Below are 19668 nucleotides of genomic sequence, written 5' to 3'. Positions count from 1 at the left end.
TGTGATAGTGAAGCATTATTCATCATTATCAGGGTATGTAGGACAATACACACATCCACACAGATAGTTATGTATATAACAGGTATATATATATATATATATATATATATATATATATATATATATATATATATATATATATATATATAGAAATGTGGCTGTGTGTTTGTACGATATACATATATGGGGAGAGGCCTGAGGTGTATGTTTTATATATATCTATATATTGGTGGGTGTGTGTATATATATATATATATATATATATATATATATATATATATATATATATATATATATACATAAGAATGCCCCTATTTGTATATTCATAGAGATAGATATAATATCTATGAGAAAGAGAGATAGCGATTGACAGATCTCTACACATATATGAATGTATGTATAGACATATCTATACATAACAGTTCATTTAAGGCAAGGGGCAACAGAATTGCTCTCTGTGTAGAATTGCTCTCTGTGTAACTAAGTGTATGAGCATGCCCAGTGGGATCATCAGTAATTATAAACTGACTCCAGACCAAACCTACCTGTACTCCAGTCTAGGATTTTGTGCGTTACAGACAATGACATCTGTCCCTTTGTCTACAATACTGCACTTCAATAAAATTGCCCACGGCATTTTTCAGCTGTCTGATTTAATTAATATGTGACAGAGGCTAGTAATGTTATACCACACAAAGACTGACAGTCTGTCAAAAAAATAACATAATACTACCTCACATCCAAAAGATGTGCATACTTCCACATTAGACCCACCAACACCATCACCTCAGTGGACATTGTATGTCACACTGAGCCACACAAGCTGCCAGAAAGAAAGTAGTCATGCATCACACAATCAGCAGCATCAATATGTACATTGTTATTCCTGTGTTAAGTGAGACATACAATGTATGATCAATTTCTATATTACTGCCCTGAGATTGCCTGGACTGCTGATATACCATTGATGAGTTACTGTTACAACAGTTATATGGGAATATTGCTGTGTTGGGGGTGGGGAAACAGCACCGCATGTTCTGCTGCGAATGGGATACAAAGCTGTCTAAATATCATGTAACCACTCTGATTAACACCTCCCTTGACTGAAGTAGTAAATATACCATGCATGAAGCCTAGTGCCTATTAAAGGACACATGATAGTGGACTGGGTATATGTAGTCCCATGTGGATCTTACTTTTGTCCAAATAGCCTGCTATATTTATTTACATAAATCTAGCAGATCCATACGTACCATAGCATATCATACTAATCTTTACAAGTACTGTGTAGGTTAGAAACTTACCTTTCAAATGCAGCAGCTGACAGAACCGTAGTTCAGGGATGACTCTGTCTGATACAAGCAGTACACAGCCAATACATGGATAGGGATTAGTTGTGTGGGTTGCCTGGCATCAAGCTTGATATATCTATGTGAGCAGGAGTAAGGTGCCAGTTTCTAGGTCCCTAGGTTGTAAGTGAATGTACTATGTGTTGTCTCTTAGCCAAAGCCAGGGTGTACTGAGCATGCTTACACCTATCTACAGGGACATCAGCAGGGGCTTCCTCCTCTGTGTCCTCCTGTGACTGTGGCTGCGGTGACCTAGGCACTAGTATCCCTTCCCTTTGCTGATCCTCCTGCAGCTGTTTCCACAGGATCATATTGTGTAACATGGCACATACTGTGGACATATGTGCACATGTGGCTGGAGAGTATTGCATCACCCCACCAGATATATTGAGGCACCAGAACTGTGACTTCAGAAGCCTAAACACATGCTCTATGATGTTTCTAGCTTGTGTGTGTCTTGTTATGGCATTCTATGGGTGTGGATGCATTTCTGATAGGTGTCATCATCATCATCATCATGTGTACATGAGTGCAATCTATGGCACCCAGTACTTCAGGGTAGTGTGCTACACGGTAGAAGTGTTGCATATTTCTGGCCCTCACCTCAGGTGTGAGGGGAAGAGATATGTGTTCACTGGCATGTGGTAGCATGGCATCCAGGAACTGGTGGAGTATCCTGGATGCAGATGCCTGTGAGACCCCCATCATGTCTTCAGCTGGTCTTTGTAGCTAGCATCACCAGTAGAGCTCTTTTGAATGTGTACCTTTAACTCCTAGTGGGCGTGGCTTCAGCATTTAAAAATTGAAGTTATCACCTTACATTTTTAACAAATACCCACTGACAGAGGTCATATATCAATACAATTGTGTTTGCTATCATGTATGCTTCAAGATAAAATTTTCCAATACCTTGTATGTAACATGGCTTTGGAATTATTAATGCAAATATGAACAGGCAATATTTGACACCTAGAGGAGCAGTAGGGTGTAACTGCAGAAATGCCTGGAGACGTCACTTGGCTGTAATGAGTTAAGGACTACACATAACTTTGTTTCCACTGGGATAGTTTCACCCTCTGTTGGCTCTGAGTCTGAATTGAGGGCAGCAGAGCTCAGTGAGTTCCTGTAGTCTGTCCCTGTCCACCCTGTAGTGCTCTACAATCTCCAGCTCATGTAGCTCCTGGAAGGTTACCCTGGGCCTGAACACTATTCTCCTTCTCTGCCTAGGCCTATTTTCAGCAGCACTAGCAGCATTGACTTCAGCCTCTAGCACATACAGATGTAGCAGACCTGCAGGAGCTCCTAGCATTATATCAGTTAAAATTCCCAAGTCTGTACTCCAGTGGTCCAGAGTACTGGGGGAAAATCAGAATGTAGGGTGTATGCATACTTTATACAGCTCTGCTGTAAGTGCAGAATGTCTTATTGGCTAACTATGATGCATTTCACATGCATACAATATAATTAAAATCATTTAATGGCCTTATTTCAGTGTCCAACACTGCTCACAGTGCCACCCCACACAGCATAACTTATACAAATGTCAAAATGTCGAATTGAATACATCCGTTTTTGAGAACACGCTCAGCCAGGTGGTGCACCATATAAACACATGCACCTAAGCTTAAAGAGCTTAGAAGTGAGGTGACACTCCCATGATATCAGCCACATCCTGTGTAAACATCAACATGGTGTAAGACCCTACATGAAGGGGATATGCGGACACAATTACTCCTTTCTGCTATTCCCTAACCCCACCTTATTTTCATGCTTAGCCATGCTGACAGCCTGGAAACTATAAGCTTTATAGCCCTATCACCTGGGCAACAGCAGCAATGCACCACTGTAGGGAGCCCATCCAACCTCCTATAATACATTTCTATCACATACTATAAACGTTTTTTTTTTCCTATTTTTCTTCTACTAAGCTTGTTTGCGCACTACAGCACACAGTGCAAACATGCTGAGATTATTCAAAAAAGAAAAAACTTATTAATTTAACTTATTCCCTTTAATCTTTCTGACAAACAGACTAATAGTTTTGCTCATGCTTGTTTGTGGTCCTACATTTTCAGGAGGTTTATGTCCACATTTCTACACTTTTACACCCCCTTTTTTCTGTCTGGATTTCTGTATGCAGAATTTTTCCATGTACACTACAAACACGGGGTCTGAGCAATTGCCTTTCTGTATGTTGGATCATTCTACCTGCGTCATTTGTATGAGATTCACCTGCTTATGAGGCGATTTGCATGCCATGGAAGATTCCATGTTTGCACGTGCATGCACGCCCCTAAGCAGCACTTACTGAATCTAAAAATGCTCGACCCCATGTAAGCATGGCGGCATGATATCTACACAAACAAAAATCATGTAGGCTTTAATTGAATTCCCCCTCTTGAGTGCTTAAAATGTAAATTTAATGAAATGTGTAACCCTCAACTGAATATTACAATGGAAAGGCTCATGTTTTACACAAGAAATCAAAAGCCTGGTGAAACTATAGCAGCATATATACTGACTTAAGAAATAAAGCAAAAACATGCAGATTTGGTGATCTGAGAGATGAGTTGATAAAAGACAGGCTTGTGTGTGGTGTTTTTAATGATGCAGTGAGAAAGGTTTTGCTTTGAGATAGTGATTTAACATTGAGCAAAGCCACTGATATTTGTCAAATACATGAGCTTACAGAAAAGCATACAAATATGCTTATGAATGAGAAAACCATGCATGCATTATCTCATGCAGTATCTGCCAGTGTGAATGTTGATAGTGTGCAACATAAAGCTAAGATTAAAAAGAAACCAAAAAGATCCACATCAGCCAGGACACCAAGTTAAGATACGGAACCAAATTTATTAAAACAATACCAAAATTCCAAAGTTAAGCGCTTTCATCCTGAACTGGACTTCATCAGAATTTGAGTAAATAGTGGTTTATGAACTCCATATATAGGAGATGTTCAAATAATTAAACAATTGGCTAGTCAATTAATTAATGAACCTAAACACCATTAGGTAGTGTTGCCTCACAGCAAGAGGTTTTCCTGTTCGATTTTCGGTTGGAGTGCCTCCTGTGTGGAGTCTGCATGTCCCTCCCCATGGTTGAGTGGTGTTCGAAAGACATGCGTGAATGGGCGTGCCTTCATTGAAGGTTGGGTATCGAGCTGGCAACTCGGCACCATAAAAATCTACTGCCAATCATTAGCGGACCAGAGTTACGCTGTTGCAACCCCTAACCGGGAAAAGCCGAAAAGACAAACAAACCATTTAAAGAAGCTCTAAAAATTTCCTTAAAGCAACACTTGGAAATAGAAAAACAAATCATAAATTGAATGAATAAAACATAATATGAACAGGCTAAAAAATGTATTCTTTAAAAATAGTTCCTTTGCCAGTAACAGAAATTAAAACAAGTATTATCAATAATTATCAAGAATTAAAGTAAACATATATGGTATGGCTCATAGTTTAGCTGCTCTCATTCTTAACACTGAATTAATAGAAATATAATCATTCAAACCTGGTTTTTGTGTAGCATCTAGAGGAGCTCATCGTACTCCAGTTTATTTTCTCATGCCCTTCCTGGATCCTGTGGAATGATTTCTATCCCAAAGACAATTTTTTTGTAACCTGTACAAGTTATTGAATGCCTCTATAAGGCATTGTTCAAGTTAACCCTTTTTACATCATATAAGTGTTTGCAAATCCTTCTTGCTAACTTCCTTTCTGTCTTTCCTATGTAAAATGAAAGGCAATAGTTGCACAATGCCATATATACCAAACCAGCTGAGTTACTGTCACTTTTTCTAAAAACAATTTTTGTTCCACACATGTTACCCAGAACAATTTCCTTATAATCCACAATAAATTGTTAGTAATTACAACTGCCACATTTGGTGTTACCTAATTTCAACTTGTGTACCTCTCTCAAACCTACCTTTAATATTGGGGTGGACCTTATATATAAAAGTGGGTCTGTTATCCAAACACCTGTATAGTTCTTTGTCAGTTTTTGATATAGCCCAGCTGTGATTAATTATTCTTTTTACCAAGCTTGTTAGGTTATCAAATTGAATAGTCATCCCTTGGTAGAATTTATCAGATTGTGATTGTAAGGTGAACTTATACTATTCAGTTGGTTTGGTCTACCTAGGATACATTCAAATCTCATGTCCCTGTTCTCCTCTACTTGAGTCTTTAAAAACTTCAGGAGGTCCAGTGGGTACCCTTGGCCCAGGAACATGGATGCCATTCTGTCAAGTAGTCTCTCAAAGAGGTTTCTCATCTGAAACCATCCTGGCCGCCCTAATGTATTGCCTCTTTATCAAGTTTTTCTTGCAGTGTAATGGGTGGTTGCTTTTATAATACAAATTACTGCTGGAAAACATATTTTTCCTTAAAACCCTGGACACCAGCACCCCTTGGTCAGTTGAAATATCATCATCCAAATAGTGTGTGTTTTGTTGACTGTGGTTGTATGTGAACCTTACAAAATCAGTGGTTCTAGTTAAGTATTCCACAAATGAATCTGTCTCTATAGGTCTGTCTTCCAAATGAAGAATATATCATCTAGGTACCTAATGGTCTGAGTTGAGTAAAAAAGTTTCTCTCAAGCCAACATAACAAAGTTGACAAAACTGGGGGCACACACCACTCCCACTGTTACCCCACTCACTTGTTTGTAATATTTCCCCTCAAAGAAAAAAAAAGTTGTTTTAACACCATTTCCATCAACTGTACCAGGAAAACTACCTCCGAACATTCAAGGGAATGATGTTACAAAAGAATTTCTTCAAACCAGCCGAGCCCTATATCATGGAGAATGCTTGAAGAAAGGTGCATCACATCAACTGTAAGAAAACTGGTGCAGTCTTTAATAAGGTTATTGTTGAGCTTAACTAAAAAGTCTCCTAACAATCTCTTAAGATATTAGGGTAAGAGTTCGGTAACATTTTCAATTGCCTGTCTATATATACTGCCAAGAGGTAAGTCTTGGAACCCTGGGCCACCACAATCATCCTGTAGGGTGGGTCCAAAACATCCTTATGTACCGTCAGGATCCCAACAAACATGGGTATGTAAGGGCTCTTGTTTAGAAAGTCGTAAATCTCTGATGTGATTGTGCCTTGAAGGAGAGCATCTTTCAGAAACAGGTTGATGTTTCCATGTGCAATATTGATCTCATGTTTAGAAATTACCATGTAACAAGAATCATCCAAAAGCATGTTATAAACCTTTTGTGCATAATCCATTTGTTGGGCAATCACAACCCCATCCCTTGTCCAGTTGCATAATGCAAATTGATTTATCTCTACTTAGTTCCTCCAGAAAGACTCTTTCTCCCTGGGATAAGGTATCTGTGTTCCAATTTCTCTCCCTATATAAGGAATATAAGGAATATAAATCCCTTTCACAAATTTTCTCAAAGGTATGTAATGTCTTGTGTAGGAGCAGGTTGAAAGCACTTTTTTCTTTATGTTAGATGTAATTTTGGAGTTAACCTTTTCTATATTCAAAAATTATAAATTTAGTTTCCTTATAAACAGTTTAAAGTCCAAAATTACATCACTGATATTGCCGTTGTTCTTTGGAACAAATTTAAAGCCTTTTTCAAAAAAATGAAAATGTGTTCAGTCCACACTAAGATCAGTGCAGTTAAAGCTATAAAAACCTCTAAGCTCCAACACTTTTCCATCATGTAAAACCTTAATGCCATCCATTAAGTTGTTCACTACCTGTTCTGGGTTGCCCTGTGCATGTAACTTTCCCTCTAGAAATTCTTTGATCTTCTGAGATGTAGGGAATTGGTCCCTTGCTGGGTCCCTAAAGGGATAGTTCACTCTTCTGTAGGCTCACTATAGTCTTCTACCTCAGGATAATTTGAACCCACCTGTGTTCCACCTGTCACTGTGGACAGTATTTCTAGTGGGCAGGGGGTAAGCTCTTCCTTCTTTATAGTCATTACTGTCCCTTCCAAGTTTTTTATCCTTCTTCTTTTTAACTTGGTCAAACTGTTTACCAACAAACTTAAAAATATTATAATAGTTTTCCTTATATACAGAAAACAATAAGTCATTGGTTATAACCTGTTCAAGAACAGTAACTTCACTGATCAAAGTCTCAATCCTGTTCATACTAAACCTAATGATGAATTCCAACAGTTCAATGCCATGTCTATTAAACGGATCTATATTAGAACATCAAAGTTGCATACCTTTGAATGTTCTAATATCGAACCCTATGCAGCGAAAGCTTAAAATATCGAAGCAACAGAAAACCGAATTTTTTCCTAGGGAAAGAATTTGGTTGTCCGTTTCTGTTGCTTCAGTATTTTCAGCGCTGTGGTGGAAAATTACGGGTTGGATTCAGGTAAGTGTGCAATTGTGTGGATGTGTGGGTTAGGGCTGGTTAGGTGAGTTAGGGTTAGGGTGTGGGTTAGGTATGTGTGCGATTATGTGGACGTGAGGGTTAGGGTGGGTTAGGTGAGTTAGGGTTAGGGAGTGGGTGAGGTGAGTGTGCGATAGTGATGGACCTTAGGGTTAGAGTTAAGGTAAGTGGATATTTAGTGGTGTGTGTATAGTTTAGTGTAGGGTTAGGTGTAAGATTTTAGGTGTATGTGTGTGGATTGCTGTTTGCTTAGTGTGCTTGTGTTGTGTGTATGTGTTTTGGAACAGAGATTTTTTTCCCTAGGAAAAAATTGCTATTCTGACAGTTCGAGATTGTAATCTTTCGCTTACATAGGGTCGATTAATCACCGTTCATTTTTTTAAGCGGTCAGTGATCTAATATAGACCGTATTAAACATGTCAACTAAGGTAAAATATTATTTTGAGCCATCTATAATTCCAAAGCGGAATTTAAACAGCTTTAACCCCTTTGGAATATGGGCACATTTAATACACTCTTTCAAATAAGCATTGTCAAAGTTGTAAAGTTCTAAGTTTCTTTAATTTCTCTAGTTATTCAAGTTCTGATGAAGTCCAATTCAGGAATTCTAACTTTGGAATTTTGGTATTGTTTTAATAAATTTGGATCTGTTTCTTAACTTGGTGTCCAGGCTGATGTGGATCTCTTTGTTTTTTTAATTCCAAGTATGTTCCTATGTTCTAGCTCACTTTTCATTTTGGTTAAGATGAAAAAAATATATAAACCAAAGGGTGTGCCAAATAACCTCATTGTTAAGTGTCGTAATTGTGGAGGCACTCATGAACCTAAACGAGAGAAGTGCTTTGCTTTTGGTCAGAAGTGCCATAAATGTAAAAAGTGGAATCATTTCAAAAGACTTTTCAAGTCTAAAGTGGCACATACTTTTATCAAAAGAGAGCATCTGAAGAAGCAAGTAGACCAGATAGAGAGCTGTGAGCAAACTTTCTATGTTGATGATGTCTCAGTGATTGATGAAACAGTAACAGTGATTATTAGTTGGCAGCAAAGAGTGAAATATTTTGCATTGTTCGGATTAAGGGGAAACATGTAGAGCTTAATGTAGACACTGGATCCAAGTGCAATGTTATATCAGCACAAATGTTTGCCACAGTAAAAGCTGGTGAGAAACTTGATTCAGCAAAGTGTGCAAAATTAGCTGCTTATGGTGGCAAATAGATTCAAATGGATGGTGCACTAGTTCTCCCCTGCCATTCTGCTGGAAACAGCTATGACTTGTAGTTTCACGTAGTCAAAAGACATGTGCAGTCACTATTAGGCCTCAAAGACAGTTTGAGAATGGGATTGATTTCATTTAATAAAGAGGTAGGTCCACCATATAAGTCTGAACAACAACAATAGTTTTACACAGAATATTTTTAGCGAATATGCTGATACTTTCAGACAAGCTTGGCAAACTTCCAGACACATATTCCATGAAGTTAAACCATGAGGTAAGGCCAGCCGTCAGACCAGCAAGAAAGATTCCAGCAGCAATGCAGATCAAAGTAAAAGCAGAGCTTAATAAAATGATGAATTTAGGTGTCCTTTCTTCAGTAAAAGAACCCACTAAATGGATATCCTCCATGGTTGTTGGTCATAAGAAAAGCTCAGATGATATTCAAATATGTATTGATCCAAGAGACTTAATCAAAGACCTTAAATGACCTCATCATCTGATGCATACAGTAGAAGAAATAGCTATTCTCATGCCAAATGCACTGTTTTTTCAGTCCTAGATACAAAAAGTTCCTTTTTGCAAATTTTGCTAGATTGCAAATCTTCATTAGTAACCATTTTCAGTACACCATTTGGTAGATACAGATTCTTGAGAATGCTATTTGGGATAAATTCTCACAGTGAAGTTTTTCAATGTGCAATAGAACTAATTTTTTCTGGTTATCCATGTGCTGTTATAGTAGATGACATTATTGTAGGGGGCAATGTTGAAGTCGAACATGATACAAGTCTCAGGAAAGTTCTAGACAGTGCGCAAGGCATTCTATAGCTATGTCAAGAATCTAAATGGCAATGCTCAGATCTGCTGTGAGCTACAACAGAATGGCATTAAATATACTGATTCCAAGGATATTGCCAATATCCTTGCAGATCGATTCAGTGTAAACTTCACCCCCCTCACCTCCTAAAGGGCCCATCTTAGTACCGAAAGATTGCCAAATTCCAGTAATAACAGCCACACAGATAAAAATGCACTCTCCAAAGCTGAGAATACAGCATCCATGGGACCAGACGACATCCTTGGCTGTGTACTACATGAACTACAAAATGAACTGGCACCTCACCCAAGAGTCATGTTGAATCATAGCCTCACCTCAGGCTTTGTGCCCACTGAGTGGTGCACAGCTACAGTTATCCCACTCCACAAGGGGGGATCCACCTTGGATTCTGGGAACTATGCCCCATCAGTCTAATGAGCCTGATCTGCAAGGCCATGGAATGTATTATCATGGAACTTATACACAAAGATATTGGTAACCTTCAAACACTGGACCCCATGCAGTTTGGTTTCATGAAGGGCCGGTCTTGTCTCCTGAACCTGATTGACTTCTTCGAATTAGTCTCCAGAGCCGTGGACAAGGGTATGGTGGTCCTCACAGCCTATCTGGACCTCACCAAGGCCTTCGACACTATCCCCCACTCTGGAATCATAGATAAACTTACTAAGCTGGGCATTAATCCCTACGTCACTCAATGGGTTGCCAACTGGCTTACTGATAGAACCCACACTGTAAAAGTAGCAGACACCAAATCCATCTCCAGACAAGTGACAAGTCGAGTACCTCAGGGTTCAGTCCTGGGACCGCTCTTGTTTGGCATCTATTCTCTGAAGTACAGGCCAACACTAAGAGACTCTGGCTAACAAAGATCTCAGATGACTGCAAACTGGGAGCCATTATTGAATCCCCAAATGACGTGGGTATTCTACAAAAGGGCCTTACAGAAACAGATGCTTGGTGCCAGAGCCATGGGCTCAAACTCAATGCCAAGAAATGCATAGTTATCCCCTTTGGAAAAAAAACATGTACCCATGAATTACCACATAGGTAGCAGTACACTAAACACCGAAAGTGTGATAAGAGACTTAGGGACACAGATGGACAGTGGTCTCATCTTCGATAACCACATCGCCACAACAGTCAGGAAATTCTTCTATGTGGCACACCTCATCATTAAGAGCTTTTCATCCAGAAAAAAGGAGGTCATTGTCCCACTGTACTCATCCCTCATTAGACCCATTATAGAATACAACGCCCCGTTTGGTATGTACCTCTCAAGATATCTGCATCAACTGGAAAGGCCGCAGAAATACCTCACTAAAAGAATCACAGGCCTAAAGCAGAGGCCCTATGCTGACCGTCTAAAAAAACTCCACCTATACTCTGTTGCATATCGTCTACTCACAGGTGATCTCTGCTTAACATACACGCCTTGTCAAACCCAGAGCTGTTGGACATGCTACAGTTAAAGAAATCCCAATCCCTCAGAGAGACACATACTCCAGGGATCTAAACCTTGTCATCACAATGAACAAAACATGCTGGAGGGATAGGTTCCTGACCCAGAGACTCCCCAGACTCTGGAATAGACTGCCCATACATGTCAAGCAGAGCACCTCCTTGACCCTCTTCAAAAGGAACCTTGATGATTGGATGGGAGCTAGGAAATTCACCCCGTGGATCACATCAGTTGCTCTGCTAGACAGGGGTCCAGGGAAGTAAATATTGTGGGAAGAAATAGCCAGGGAATTGTTATGGCTAGGCTTGTACAGACCCTAGGGCTGATAGCCTAGTACCAACCTATGAACCTATGAACATAAAGTAAATATTAAACTGAATCCTTAAAAATTCAAATCCAAACTGAAACAAGTTACTTAAGTGGATCATTTGTTTACCAGTTCTGGCTTCCAATCAGATCTGTCTAAGCAAGCAGCAATTCTTGAGATGCCAGTTCCAGACAATGATACGTCTTTCCGTTTTCTTGGTATGGTCAACTATTTAGGAAAGTTCATCCCACATCTGAGTGAGCTTTCAGCAACCCTACGTGAGCTGACATGCAAAGATGTAAACTAGTCCTGGTTGTAACAACATCTAAAAGCATTTGAAGTTCTGAAACAGAAAATTTCCAGTCCACCCACAATGAGTTATTATAATGTTCACAAACCTGTAACTCTTTTGTGTGATGCTTTAAAATATGGTCATGGTGCAGCATGTCTTCAAGAAGGCATACCAGTAGCCTATGCATCCAGAACTTTACCTCAAACAAGAGATGAATTATGCACAAATAGAGAAAAGCTTTTAGCAGTAATGTTCTCATGTTCCAAGTTCAGTGATTGTATTTATGGCAAACCCGTTCAAATAGAGACTGATCACCAACATCTAGTGACAATTTTGAATAAACCAATACATGCTGCCTGAGCACACCTGCAATGCATGATATTAAAATTGCAAAAGTACAATTTCAGTATAATAATAAAGAAGGGCAAGAGGCTTTGTATTTTGGCCTTCTATGTCTAAAGATATAGAGAAGGAAACTCTTAACATGTTCAATTTGCAATAGTACTAAATCACACCAACAAAAAGAACCACTTCAGTTAAACCAGAATCCTGAGTTGCCATGGTCAATGGTTGCTACTGATATTTTTGAATGGAATGGTCAGCATTACTTAGTGTTAGTGGACTCTTATTTGAATTGATTTGAAATTGACCTTCTTCCTAACTTAACATCCAGCCCTGTCATTAAGAAATTGAAGAGACATTTTGCTGTCCATGGTAGTCTGCACAAAGTCATTTCTGACAATGGTGCACAGTTTACAAGTCAGCAGTCCAAGAATTTTGCTGAGTCTTGGGACTTTGTCCATATAACTAGTAGTCCTGAGTACCCACAATCCAATGGATTAGCTGAGCGTGCAGTTCAAAGTGCGAAACATTTGTTGGAAAAATCCAGGAGAGATGGTATCAATGTTTTTCGTAACTTAGTCAATCTCAGAAACATTCCTCAAGATAACTTGATTGGTTCACCTCCTCAGAGAATGGATTAGCTGAGCGTGCAGTTCAAAGTGCGAAACATTTGTTGGAAAAATCCAGGAGAGATGGTATCAATGTTTTTCGTAACTTAGTCAATCTCAGAAACATTCCTCAAGATAACTTGATTGGTTCACCTCCTCAGAGATTAATATCCCTGACAGACAAGAACAATTTTACCAATCAGTAAACAATTGTTAGTACCAAATGTAAAGAACAAAAGAATGGTCAAGGCTCAACTTTTGAGAACACGCCAGTTACAAAAGTTGTGCTACGATAAGTCCAGCAAACCTCTTGGTCCATTAAGACAAGGAGAAGTTGTGAGAATGCAAACATCTAAAGAATAAGACCGAGTGGGTATCATCAAACATCTTTGTGAAGAACTGAGATATTACATCATACAAACTAAAGGAATGGATTTCAGAAGGAATCAAAGATACTTACTACCAGTCTCCAACCCAGTGATGAAGCAGATTGCCTGTGGCAGAGACTCCATTTCTCAGAGTGACTGCACACTTATTTGAATTCCAGAGGACAGTTTACTTTCTTCAAGTAATCCTGATGTAACCCCAGAAGTTGAAAAAGCAAAGCCAGCACCCAACTCCATTGGCATAATCAATGTTTAATACATAACAAAAGTATCCCAGTACACCAGCATGGTGCTTTACCTCACATAATTGTCCACAGGTATACAATGTTTCATTTTTTGCCAATTGTAATACTACTTGGGTTATATATTTAGCCCAGTGTAATTATCTGGCATTTTATGTTGGACAGACGTCCCGTCCTTTTAAGATAAGGATTGGGGAACATTTGAGTGACATTAAGAACAAGAAGGGTACCAGTTCCCTGTACAAACACATTTCTAAACATCCAACAGGAATTTTTGTTTTATGGTCATTGACCATATTAGGTTTAAGAATAAAGAAGTCCATATATTATATGAAATTCTGACTAATAAAGAAAAAAATGTGGATTATTAAATTTGGGACTCTTTTTCCCCTGGGTTGAATGATCAATTTTGAAACATCTGTATTTGAACTTGGTATTTGCATCCACAATGTATTTGGGTTGTATTTAGGCAATTGGGTTTGCAGTATGAATATTGTGAATTTTTTTATTAACTATTTGCACACTAGAGGGCGCTTCAAGTCCACATTATAAAAGTGCGATAGGATGTTATCTGATCAAGTTTGTTGTTTTCATCAAGTTTGGTTGCTGAAGAAGGCTTTGGCCGAAACCGGTACAACCATGCTGGTGTACTGGGATACTTTTGTTATGTATTAAACCTTGATTATGCCACCGGAGTTGGGTGCTGCGTTGTTTTTTCATGGTCGGACACAGTGTATGGCCATGCACATGCTGTTCGTGCAGGGGTTATTTGGATGTTGTAACCCCAGAAGTTCCAGTTCAAAAAGAATCCCCAGACTATGTCCCTGTTGCTAAACCCAGTCAAAGTTTTTGCATGATCAGATCGGGTAGAATTTCCAGACCCATTCCAAGATACACAGCGACTTGTACTTGAATTAATTTGTTGTGTGTTGATGTGATATCTAGCTTGTCGAACAAATCAAAGAGGGATGATGTAGTTCATTGTGTGTATTGTACCTAGTCAGCCACCGTAGCTAGGCAGCACATGTATATAAGTTACTGAGCAAGTGCAAGATCAGTGCCATTTTGTACAGTCAGTCAGAGTGAATGCAGGCATGAATGGAGATGTGCATGCGAGTGTGTCTGAAGTAATGAGTCAGTCAGTTAGCTTAAATATAAGTGCCAGTTACAGTTCCCGATGTGTTTATGTACAATAAACAACTTGAACCCATCACAGTGCCTCAGTGTCTCATTTCATACATGAGACGTGACAATATAAAGCTTAGAAATAATCTAGATGCCTATAAACATTAGGAAAAGAGTAAAAAGGCCACACAGACAAACCATTTAGCAAAATTGGTTAAATGTTTGAATGTGTGAATGCATGTGGGTGTGCATATGCACGTGTGTGTGAGTGTGTGTGTGTGTGTGTGTGTGTGTGTGTGTGTGTGTGTGTGTGTGTGTGTGTGTATGTTGTTCAGTGATACTGAAAGTCTTTTAAATTCATTTTAACATTTCTTGAACAGCACCAAGCCTCCCCCACATTCACATATTTATGAATTTCCTACAGCTGTTTAACATATGCAGAGGTTTATGCTACATACCTTGTAGTGTATTCACAATAGTAAAGATGAAGCAAATTGGTGTTGTCAAAGCTCCAACGATAAAAAAGGCTAGTCCCCACGTCAATCCAAAAAGACAGCTGAAAGCTAAAAGAGTACATGCTTTTTTTAAAGCTTCAGATCCTTTTTTCAGTCTCTTCATCTGAATAACCTTTCTTGCTACTATGATAAATACTATTACATTAGATGTGAAGATAATGGCAAAGTATGTGTGAACAGTGATGTAGTACACTGCATCACGAACTGTAAACCAGCACCTAGGAAAGAGAAGAGATATATTTAGATTTATCAGTAAATAATACAAAGAAAGAATGAAAGAAAGAAACAGTGAGTTCCATACTTAAGATAAACTAATTATTCATAATTCAAACAATATGAGTATCAAAGAAGCTGTACCCCAAACCAGGCAAACTAAACAAATGTTTGACTGCAACTATTAATATATCAGTAGTGATAGTTTCAATCAGCAGCATCCCAAAGAGGACGAAATATATTTTTAATTACAAAATGTTTGCTTTAAATTACAAGCTTGATACAGTTCTTTATTTCGGTAACAAAATGATAATAATTATTTATTATACCTTTTAACACTTAAGTGTTTAAGAACTGTGTGTGTGTGTGTGTGTGTGTATGTGTGTGTGTGTGTGTGTGTGTGTGTGTGTGTGTGTGTGCACGTGCGTGCGTGTGTGCCTGTGTGCGTGAGTGTGTGTGTGCACGCACATGTTCATGTGTGCGAGTGTACTCGTGTGCGTGTGTGTGTGTGTATGTGTGTGCGTGTGTGCGTTGTGTGTGTGTGCGCGTGTGCATGTGTGTGTGTGTGTGTGTGTGTGTGTGTGTGTGTGTGTGTGTGTGTGTCAATGGGTATGTGTGTTGTGATTCATTCTGTCAGTATACAAGCAGGCAGGGGGAATGCATGCACACTGGTGTGCTGTATGCATATTCATATATGCCTGTGCACACATGCACATGAATACTCACATGTGTACATGTGTGAGCACATATGTGTGAGTATGTATATTTGCATGTACTCATATGTATGTATGTGTCCATGGCTGTATGCTTATGGTCTATTTGATCCGAGTAGTTCTTCCAGCTGGTACAATGCAGCTGCCCCCTCTCTAATTGTCTCAGGCCTGATTGAATATCTCTGTTGTTTTACACTGTACCACTCTCTGTGGATGTGTATTTTAAACATCCACAAGTCTCTTTCTAAATAAGTATTTTTTTCATAGCAAGACTGAAATATGACAATTCAGTCTGCTTGTGACATCATCATCTTCTCATCATCTCTTTTTTAAGGCCACTACAAGTACATTGCCGTTTTATGATTCTGTTCCAAGTCATTTATCTTCTATTTGCCAGAATGTAAATATTCAGCCCACTCAGCCTTTCATATCATTTCCTACCACCCATTTACCCTAATTGAGCACCATCTACCATTTTATATATTTTGCTTTGCAGACTCTGAGAACTGTACATTTTATTCCAGGTGTGGCCTTAACAGTTGTCTGCAGAGTAATACAATGTCAGATTTTCCTTGAATCTGTCCTGTTGGATATACAGACCTTTATCTTTTTAGCCTTAATTGACTGAGAACACATACAAAAGCATTGTTTTTACAGGTGGCAAGCCCACTGCACCCCACTCCCTCTGCACCCCTTAACTATTTATGCTAACAATACTGTCATATTACAGAGGTGAAGGAAGAACTTCTCCCAAAGCAGTACAGAGCATCTTCACACTCAACCCCCCAACACACACATACACACACACACACACACACACACACACACACACACACACACACACACACACACACACACACACACACACACTACTGGGCAAACCTGAATCAGAAAAATGTAATCAAAAGTCTGTAAATCAAATGTAAATCAAAACCATTTGATTGCTCATGTGTTAACCCACAGTTGTGCCACATTCTGAAGTGCATTCTGACAGTCATTCAGAGCTTAGACTAACTGCAGGAGACAAGGAATATGGTCTAGGGTTTGCCTCACTGTCATTCTTAATATGAAATGTTACATGTCTACTGTACTCCACAGCATATAGAACATGGAATTAGAAAAATATTTTAATAACTACAAGAATATTCTTTAGGTCATCTCTTTTTTTTATGAAGACTTTATTTATTTATTTTATTTGTCTTTCCTTTGTTGACCAAGTTAGTCCCATTTAGCTAGGGGCCCCTTTTTGGGTGAGATCTGTGGTGGTATTTATACTACTAGTCTACTTTACACAACACAATGCAAAAGTAGATGGTAAATGCATTTAGTTTCATCATGCATGCATTGAACTCTAGCAAGCTGCTTGATTGCTTAAGCAGAAATATACTCCTTTATTCTGATAAGGTAATGTATCCTGAAAATGATGTTCTTATATTTTTTCTCATTAGTCTCTTAAAGGAATTAGATCATGAGGTCAGTTTAGGTAAAATATGTCTGTCTCATTAATTGTGGAGTAATTGATAAGCTTCAGAAAAAAATTACTTCTAATTGATTTACAGTTGAATTCAGTCTTGTTTAAACTATCACCCGGATTCTCTATGCCCTGCACGGCGTACAGGATTAGTGCAGGAGCTCTAGCAGGCAATATGTCTGCAGTGCGATCCAAGAACAACCTGCAGGGGCGTGCATGAGCGCTCCTGCACTAATCCTGCATGGACTAAGTCCCTGTATGCAAATCACCCCATTTGCAGGAGAAATCTATGCAAATGAGGTGATTTTGCAATCCAGGAAGCTTGCAAATGGCCGTGCAGGACTAGTGCTATCTGCAGAAATGTACTGTAAATATTAGTAATTGAGTATATTTCTGCAAAATCCAAAACAGAACTTTTAGCTGATCTCAGCTGTTTAAGCATAGGCCAGTGGCGCACAAATGGGATTGGGGGGGGGGGGGATAACAAAATTAACCTAAATCAAGTATTCTAACTAAAATCAGTATTCTGCCATGCAAGTCAATGGCAGACAGAAGACAACATGGCCAGTGAGTAGTGGTTGCTAAATGGGGAGGCTTAGTGTGAGACATGTAACTATGCATTAGCAGGAAATCCTATGCAAATGAGGGGAAGGATAGTGAATCCCAGTTTTCCCCAGCATGTGAGTCAGGTCCAAACAGTGTAAGAGTAGAAATAGTGTGGTGCAAGCCTAGGAGTTAGGTGACATCATGGGGGTGTGTGTCAGGCATACTGTAAGCGGATTAGAGCCCTGTAGCTCGGGTATGCTCCTAGTTTAGCACAGCTAGGCTAGGGGGTGTGTCTAAACCTGCCTAGCACTCTTTACAATGCCTAAGGGGGTGTGCATGCCGCACACCAGGTTTTAAAGGCAGAAAAAGAAAGTTAAACCAGGAAATAGCAGCAGTGTGCACATTTGTGCACTCTGTTTGCGTGGTGCACCTCTCGGCTTAAACAGGAAGGCGATGGGAAGGGAAAACAGCAGTAGGAAGGTAATCAAGGAGAACTAGCATAGCTGGCAGGTGAAATGTATCAGAATCAGCCAATTACATAGGCAGCAGACTTGCCCAGAACACTACTATAAGCTATGCAAACACCTTCCCCTCTGTTTTTTCCCACACTCTACACCACCAGTGTAAACAAGCAGGGAACTTTTAACACTCACGGCAGCAAAATGATGGGGCTGCAGCAGCTATCATACAACAACTTGTGGAAGAGGCTGGGGGTGGTGAGGATGTGAATGCTGTCGACAAACCCACAGTGAGGAGATGGGGAAGAGTGTACAGACCCAGGGTAACCTACCAAGGGCTACATGACCTGGAGATAGTGGAGTGCTATAAGGTGGACAGGGACCTCCTACAGCAAATTGTTGAGCTGTGCCGGCCACCCTCACACACAGAACTAACAGAGAGGAACCCATCCAGTGGATACCAAGATATGTGTAGGCCTAAGAATATTAGTTATAGGTACCTTCCAAAGGCCAACTGGGGATATGATGGGGATCTCATAGGCATCAGCATCCACGGTACTCCACTAGTTCCTGGATGCCATGTCAGCATATGTTGGTGAGCATGTATATTTCCCCAACACCCATGAGGCATTGGCCAGTAATATGCAACTGTTCCACCAAATAGCAGAATACCCTGAGGTAATGGGTGCTATAGAGTGCATGCAGATATGCATCAAAGCACCACCTGGTAAGCGAGGTAGGGTCAACATCAACAGCAAGAGCTTCCCCTCCATTAACTGCCAGGTCGTGTGTGATACCCAGGGCATAATAATGAATGTGTGTGCTGGCTGCCCTGGAAGCTATCACGATTCCCATATCTGGCATCTGATGCAGCTGTACCAGAGATTTGCCAGTGGGGACATCCTTGACGGTCACCTAGTGAGGGATGCTGGATATGCACTGGAGCAGTGGCTGATGACACCCATCAGAAATGCACACACACACGAACAAGAACTCCATAATGAGGCACACACACAGACCAGAATTATAGTAGAGCATGTGTTTGGGATGCTGAAGTCACAGTTCCAGTGTCTGGACACATCCGGTGGAGCCTTGCAGTTTTCCCAGCTAAATGTACCCAAATTGTCCTTGTATCTACTATGCTACACAATATGATCCTGTGGAAACAGGTGCAGCAGAAACAGCACGGGGCAGGGCCA

General features: G+C 39.7%; 1 protein-coding gene across 1 annotated transcript in view; it reads right to left on the bottom strand.

Moving 5' to 3' along the window:
* The window catches only part of LOC122809685 (adhesion G-protein coupled receptor G2-like), a 345403-nt gene that overhangs the window by 156448 nt on the left and 169287 nt on the right, over window positions 1–19668 (bottom strand). The window contains exon 7 of the mRNA XM_044081361.1: window positions 15012–15286. Within this exon, the coding sequence (XP_043937296.1) occupies window positions 15012–15286 (275 nt within the window). The remainder of the gene's footprint in view (window positions 1–15011; window positions 15287–19668) is intronic.

Source organism: Protopterus annectens, chromosome 8.part0 (genome assembly GCF_019279795.1).
Source record: "Protopterus annectens isolate FY-2018-M chromosome 8.part0, PAN1.0, whole genome shotgun sequence".
In the NCBI taxonomy this organism is placed as follows: domain Eukaryota; kingdom Metazoa; phylum Chordata; order Ceratodontiformes; family Protopteridae; genus Protopterus; species Protopterus annectens.
This window is presented reverse-complemented; position numbering and strand designations above follow the sequence as displayed.